At 52.0% G+C, this 7,723-nt stretch overlaps 1 protein-coding gene across 3 annotated transcripts in view; it reads right to left on the reverse strand.

The window, feature by feature from the left end:
- The window catches only part of CCDC33 (coiled-coil domain containing 33), a 107,307-nt gene extending 106,356 nt beyond the window's left edge, over window positions 1-951 (reverse strand). For all 3 annotated transcript variants that reach the window (XM_074354059.1, XM_074354058.1, XM_074354057.1), the window contains exon 1: window positions 783-951. In XM_074354059.1, coding sequence (XP_074210160.1) covers window positions 783-896 — 114 coding nt within the window. In that variant the 5' untranslated portion in view covers window positions 897-951. The remainder of the gene's footprint in view (window positions 1-782) is intronic.
- Between the last annotated feature and the right edge of the window lie 6,772 nt (window positions 952-7,723).

Consider the following 7,723-nt stretch of genomic DNA (forward strand, 5'->3'; position numbering starts at 1 on the left):
GACCGTCTCTGGGGTCTCTCTCTGCCTTCCCCAGGGCGTGAGGAGGACAGGCAGAGCCCTTGGGAAACACGGGCTGCCTGGCCTTTGAGTTGAAGCCAGGCTTGGCTAAGATTTCCCTGTGAATGACCCTCCTCTCAGACTCACCCATGGCCCCCTCCCTTTACTGGTGTGGAGAGGCCAGGGCTCTTAGCTTGCGAGATGGTCCTGGGTCCTACCACCCAGAGGGAAGAGTTCAACCCGACTCCGATCTCTGACCACCTGAAGGCCTGGGACTTAGTTTCACCACTCCTTCAAATACCTTCTCCTCCAGGAAGCCTGCCTGGATGGTCTCACAGTCTAGGCATGGATCTTCTGCTCCTTCCAGATCACTTAACTATTCTCTATTTGGGATTTCTGCTGCTCTACCTGATTGCTGGAATCTTCCTGAAGGCAGAGCCCAGGTCTCAACTTCTCTACCTCACATACCCACAGTCCAGTGCCTTTAAGGCCAATCAATGTGATGCCCAGTGGGACTGGCCCCAAACCTGCTGTGTTCTCAGCTTTTAGAAATTCACAAAGCCATTCCTCACCTGTCCTTTCACTTCCTCCTCACCCCACCCTACTGACCAGCATCAGCATCCCCATGTCACACTGAAGGAGGCAGGGGCTCACAGAGGGTCAGCATGGGCAGAGTCACACAGGCAGAGCTTTGGGATTCAGTCTAGAGCTTTGCCCCTACCCCTCCCAGTTCCCCAGAAGCTCCCTGGATTCCCTATCTCTCCCCAGCCCCTCTAACTTCGTACCTTTGGGCAGAGTAAAGACAAACTTGTTCCTGGTAAGGGTGAGGCTCTGGCCAGGGTCCTGCTGCTCAACGACATCAGTGACAGCAGAGCAGGCAGGGAGGAGGTCCCCATCATCCACCTGCAGCTGCACCCCGGCTCCAGAGCCAGCCTGCGCGGGGGGGGGGGGGGGGGGGGGAGTTTCTCAGCTGCCAGCCGCAGGGCGTATCTGCCCTCCTCATTAAATCCCACACTCAAGACCTCGAACTCCAAATCCAGTGTCTTCTCCTCGACCTTCAGCCTCTGGCTCAGCAGGGATGCAGGGGCCCAGGGTTCAGGACCCCTGAAGGTCCTGGCCACGTCAGGGACTGGCCCAAGGCTGAGTACTGCTCTCCCCACCCACCCACAGTCCCTGTCTGGCCCAGTCTGAAAGCCTACACGCTGGGCGCTGAGGGCCGCACCCCACCTTTCTCTGTTTGTTTGAGGAGAACCCAGGTAACAAGCCAGGAGGCTGGGCGTGTCCCAGGGAACAAAGGCAGCAATAGATTCCTCCCTTTTAGCTTTTGTTCATTCAACAAATATTTATTGAGTGTCTACTGTGTGCCAGGCACTATTTTAGGCATCTCGAATATAGCAGTGAACAAAACAAAGATTCCTGCCTTCCTGAAGCCTATCTTCTAGTGGGGGAGGGAGGTGGGGACAGAGAAATATAGACACGCTAAATATAGAAAAAGAGTAAACTAATGTCTGCTAGAAGATGGTAAATTCTGTGGAAAACTTAGAGCAGGGTCAGGGCTGAGAAGTACTGGTGTGGAAAGCACAAAGGCCTGGGGCAGTTGGGACTTCCCATTTCCAGGAAAGCCGGTCTCCACACGCCTGTTTATTCCCAGGAGTTCTTGAGTTGGGTTGGGGGAAGGTCTCAAGGACAGGACAGAATCTGTTCCCTGGGAGCATGCCCTTAGCACCTGCTTCTGGAACCTTCTTAATCAAAACCCACATTATGGGGCACAGCTTTACTTTACAGAGAGCCCAGATCTTCTCACACCAAAGAACTGTCGAACTGGGATCTCTAATTCGAAAAGACATATGTATCCCAATGTTCATAGCAGCACTATGTACGATAGCCAAGACGTGGAAGCGACCTAAATGTCCATCGACAGATGTCTGGATAAAGAAGCTGTGGTATATGTATACAATGGAATACTGCTCAGTCATAAAAAGAATAAAATAATGCCATTTGCAGCAACATGGATGGACATAGAGATTGTCATTCTAAGTGAAGCAAGCCAGAAAGAGAAAGTGAAGTACCGTATGGTATCACTCATATGTGGAATCTGAAAAAAAAGAAAAAAAAAAAAAAGACACTGAACTAATCTACAAAACAGAAACAGACTCGCAGACCTAGTAAACAATCTCATGGTTACTGAGGAAAGGAGGTGGGAAGGGATAAATTTGGGAGTTTGAGATTTGCAAATATTAACCACTATATATAAAAATAGGTTAAAAAAAACAAGTTTCTTCTGTATAGTACAGGGAACTATATTCAATATCTTATAATAACCTTTAATGAAAAAGAATATGAAAATGAGTATATATATGTACCTGCATGACTAGAACATTGTGCTATGCACCAGAAATTGACACATTGTAACTGACTGTACTTCAATTAAATATTTAAAGTGTAAAAAAATAAAGAAAGAAAGAATGCTAGAACCCATCCTTCTTGATCCTGGGGTCTTGCTGATACCCAATGAGAGAGGAGAAATTCTGGACACTCTTCAGTAAGAACCATCACCACCATCATCATCATCATTTATGATATTCTTCATTGAGCAGCTACTGGGTACCAGGCACTCTGTATGGCTCTGTGAGGTAGGTATAATAATCCTCATTTTACAGATGAAGACTCTTGAGACTGAGAGAAACTCAGATAACATGCTAGTAAGAAGCAGAGCTGAGATCTGAACCTAGAAATTCTAAATATGTCTACACTTTCCTCTACTAAATGTGTCCTGGGATTGGCTCAAAGATTTAAATTCAGCCTGCTGGAGACCTCGGTACCTTAAAATTATAGAAGTACAATTCTGAGCCTAAGAGTAGATTTATAGACAGCATAGATTTCATTCAGAAGAGTTCATTTGAAGTCACCTTGACTGGAAGGCATCATTTTCAAAAAGGAAAAGATAACCAGTCTAAAGATGGGATTGGCCAGCCTCGCTATGGATCCCAGCGGTGTGGTAAGCTTCCTCTGCAATGATTAAAATTCAGTTTCTTCAGGTCCCCCAAGGAGAAACTGAGGCCGAGAGGGTTTAGAAGACCAGAGTTCTCATCACGTGACTTGCAGGTGAACTTGGGCAGTCCTTCCCCTCTCTGGGTATGTCAGCGGCCCCATCAGTGTGATGGGTGGGAGTTGGGTGAGTAAGTCTTCCCAGATAAGCTCTAGCAGTCTAAAACTCTGTACATCGTATTGGGGAAGGCCACTGTCTGGTCATTTGGGGAAGAAGGGGGGTGGCGGTGGCTCCCTAGAAACCTTTGCCTCCACAGCTGGGCCTGGCCAGCCAGCCTGTGTCTGGAGGCTGTGGTTTGCATCTGCCAGGTCTAAGGTCTTGGAGGGTCAGTGATTCAGTAGAAGTGGCTGTTTTCCCTTTTGGGTTTGAAGTGACCCTCAAAGATGTTAGAAAAAGTGAGTCAGTCCCTCCTGCCCTAGGGCAAACCTCCGTGCACTGCACCCAGCACCAGGCCCCTGCAAGCAGGCCCCAGGCACACCACCGTTTCTTCCCAGTCCTTTATCCTGAGCCCCTTCCTCAGCACTCCCTGCTACCCTCCTTTCCTCCAGTTTCTCCCTTCCTCCAACTTTCTGGAAAGGATCTGAGGTGGCTGTTGGCCATAACGTGGTTTGAGGGCCCTCTGCATTTGACACCCCACCCTTCCCCTTTCTGGGCTCCCCTCCCCACTCAGTCTCTGGGGGAGACTTTTTTGGTGTGCGTGTGTGTGTATATAGCTACTCTTTTTTTCATTGTGGTAAAATATACATACGATAAAACCAGTCATCTTAACCGTCTTTAAGTGTGCGAGTTCAGTGACATTCAGTATATTTACGTTGTTGTGCAACTGAGCTCCAGGACTCTTCTCATCTAGTAAAACTGAAACTCTATACCGCTACACAACATCTCCCCAGGCCCCAGCCCTAGCCTCTGGCAACCACCATTCTCCTTTCTGTCTCTATGAATGTGACTACTCTAGGCACCTCCTGTAAGTGGAATCACATGGTCTTTGTCCCCTGGCGACTGGTTTGTTTCACTCAGCCGAATGTCCTGGGGAGTCTTGCTTTTGCCCCAGGCCAGGCCTGCCCTGTCTCCCTGCTCTGCCTTTGCTGGCAGTGTATCCTCTGCCTAAACTACCCAGCCTCACCTGAGGTCACCCTACTCGTCCACCAGTCTGGCTAAAAGCCTCCTCTGGAACCGGGTTGGTGACTCCCTCCTCTGCCGTGCTCTGCACATTCCGCCCCCGTCTCAGGGATGACTTGCTCACACTTGGCTGAACGTCCCCTCAGGAATCTTGTGTGCCCAGGACAGGGCTAGGCAAGGGATAGGTGCCTGGGGACCATTAAAGCCTTCTAGAGTGAGTGAGTGAGTGAGTGAGTGAGTGAGTGAAGTGTGAATGAATTGATGCACAAACCCAACCCAGCTTTTGCTTGTGCATCTGGATTTCATCTGTGGGAACTGAAGACTATTCAGGGCTTTTGACCCACACTTGGGCTCAGAGATGTATCTTGGTCCCTGAGTGGGCAGGCTGGTGCCCAGGAGTGAGGGCAGCAGTGTGGTGGGGTAGGCGGCACAGCAGGAGGCTGTGTTCCTAATGCTCAGGTTTCTCTGGGCCTGGCCTCAGTTCCATGGAGAAAGTCTAGATGCCTCAGTGAGTTTTAGCAGGTCAGGACAGGATAGTAGTCCTGTTTTACAGATGGAGACACTGAGGAGCAGAGGAGGACCAGGTCCTAGCTCCCTTCCCAGGATACTCTTCCCTCCTAGCTTCTTCCCTGATTCAGCTTCCTGCAGTTTCCAAAGTGTTTGAACCCCAGGCAGAGGCCTGGCTCCCACAGAAAGAGTCAAGAAGGGGCAGAGTGTGGGTTGAGGAGGGGAGGGGAAGTGCTGACTTCCAGGCCGCCTCGGGCAGTCCCAGCATGAAAGGCCTTAATGGGGCCCTTAAGTCTTCTTTCTTCCCTGGGAGAATGGCCACTTAGAGGCCGCTGGCTTTGTCTGCAAGAGCTTGGGCCTGTAATTAGTCTACCCTGAGAGCCCCCTTCCTGCTTCCTATAATGGCTCCTTTCAGAATCCCCTGCTGACACCCCCCATGGCTCCTGTGGGCCCTCAGACCCCCATCCCCAAAGGCCTACCTCCAACTTCCCCCCAAAACCCCCACCTCCGCTTGGAGCTGAGTCCTCCAGTCAGGGATGTCTGTGAGCTCACTGATTCTCCCCAGGGCTGGGGGCTGGGACTATCCCCCTTCTACAGACGGGGAGACAGGCGCAGAGAGAGCAGCTGGGGGAGTGAAGGGACAGACCTGGACCTCAAGCCTCCTGAGTCCCAGGCCAGTGAGATCATGTGATCGTCACCGCTCCACATTGGGACTTCAGCCCCCAGCCCCACTCCAGTAGCCTCCCCTCCCCAACAGTGGAACCGGAACCGTCTGAGGCCCAAACCCCACTGCTTTCAAATCCATAGTGCTAGAGGCTCATGGGGTGATGGAATCACAGACTCAGACTGGCAAAGTGAAATAGCAGTCAGCCTCTCTCCATTGCACAGATGGGGCAACTGAGGCCCAGAGCTGGAAAGGGCTTCATTTGTGGTCACTCAGCTAGTAAGTGGTAAAGGCTAAATTAGAAGCCTGATTTCTTCCATCTGTTAATTGTGGTGGTTAGGACTGAGGCCTGGCTACCTTAACACTCTCCCCTCTGAGTGGTCACTGATCCAGTCCCCACACCTCTGGCCCCATCAGGCTGCATACCCTGCCGCTCCTGGCCTTTTGCTCCAGGCTTCAGCATGGAGCACTGGGGCCAGAGTCTTGGGTCATCCCTGCAGCCCTCTGGCCCTTGCCTTCAGTCGACCAGGAGCAAGGGCTGCACCCGTGATCCCTGGGCTCGCCCTGACAGCTGCCTCAGCCAGCCTTGGCTCAGAAGGGATAAAGTTCCTGGGGTTGCAGCAGGGAGAGGGTGCTGGCCTCTGCCAGCATCGGCGGCATTGACCTTCACCTTCTCTGTGCCCAGCTGCCCAGATGCTCCACTGGCTCAAAGGACTTGAACCCCTGAGAGGGCCTCCAACCTACCTGGGGGTCCTACAGACTCTGGGGGTTCTGGGGGCAGCGCCAGCCCTCCTGCAGACAGAGGCAGACAGAGTCGATGAGTCGGGGAGAGTGGAGGCAGGGGCTGGCAGGGGCAGCACAAGTCAGCACACAACGTGACTCAAGAAAAAGTACTCCTTTAGAAGGAGAGATGGACTTCACAGTTAGGCTCAGAGGGAGGGAGATAGAAAGAGAAACAACACAAAGAGCGGGAGAGAGAAACAGAAAGAGAAAGACAAGGACGGTAGAGAGACAGAGATCAACAGGGAAAGAAAGAAGCAGAGACAGAGAGCTTGAAGGGAAGACAGAAAGGCAGCAGACAGGCAGACTGAGTCTGACAGAGGGTGGGACAGAGAGAGACAATAGTAGGGATGAAAGAGACACGGAGGGACTGGGACAGACAGGCAGACAGAAGGACAGAGAGAAAGAAAGAGAAAAAGAGAAAGAGAGGAAGAGAGGAAAGAAGGAAAAGAAGCCAAATAGGAGATTCTGACAGACGGACCTGCGAGTGGGCACCAGCAGGCAGAGGTTCTGTGGTGTTCTCATCAGTGCTGAGAGGTATGTCCCAGGCTGGCCACTTAACCAGCTCTGGGGGCTTCACCCAACCCCAGGACTGGGCCCCAGAGGGTGTCTCCCAGCCACAGAATGGAGCAGCATTAAAGATCTGGGAAAGGGGGTTTTTAGGGAAAGTACCATGAACTCTGTGTGTGCATGTGGGTAGGGTGGGGGTGAGGGGCCTCTGGCAAAACATCTCCTAGCTCAGTCACTGCCCCTGACATGTCATGTGGCCTCTCTGGTCCTCAGTTTCTTCTGGATGTGATAGTGAGTGTGGGTAGAGCAGGGGTCTCTGAGGTCTCCTCCAGCCCTAAGATCTGGTCTTAGCTCAGACTCTGTCTTTGCAGCTAACTTACTGCTCCATCCTACTTAACCCATAACCTCCACCTCATAGTCCCAGATGGCTGCCTGAGATCCAGCCATCACAATTGTATTTCAACCAATTGGAAGGAGGAGGGGCTAAAGAAAACACCTCTCTCTTTACCGTCCCTGGAAACCAATCTCACATCCTAATGCTGCCTGGCTGACTGTGCCCCTTTTCTCCTTTGAGGAGGAAGAAGACATCTCCCCTGCTATCCTTCTCCTAGGAATGTACTGCCCGCTTCTGGTCCCCACCTTTATCCCTTCACTCCCCTCCCTTACTACCACAGCACGAGGTTTTAGCACCTTCTGAGCCCTTTTTTCCTTCCGTAGTCCTGTTTACACCACTCCAGGGCACCCTGTCTAGGAGCAGGTGGGGAGAGCATGGAGAGCCTGAGCCAGTCAACCCCACTTCCCAGCTCAGAGGCAGAGATGAGCAACTGTCCCTGCAGCCGTGGGGGTTGTAGGAGTGTGCATGGGGCAAGCAGCAGTCCCCAGAACCCCAGCCTTCTTCTGGAGACAGGCTGGGCTGTGAGGAGTTGAAGAGAAAGCTCTCCAAGAGGGCCTTTGGCTTCCCCTTGGAATGGCTCGTACCTGAAGTTTGAGCCCCGAAGCCCCACTAAAGTGTGACAAATTCCCCCCTTCCCACGGTCAGGGCCCTCAGCGCAGCTGGGCGGCAGCAGGACGCTGATCGGGTTATTAAAAGCTTAGCT

The sequence above is a fragment of the Camelus bactrianus genome, chromosome 27 (genome assembly GCF_048773025.1).
Source record: "Camelus bactrianus isolate YW-2024 breed Bactrian camel chromosome 27, ASM4877302v1, whole genome shotgun sequence".
NCBI lineage: Eukaryota > Metazoa > Chordata > Mammalia > Artiodactyla > Camelidae > Camelus > Camelus bactrianus.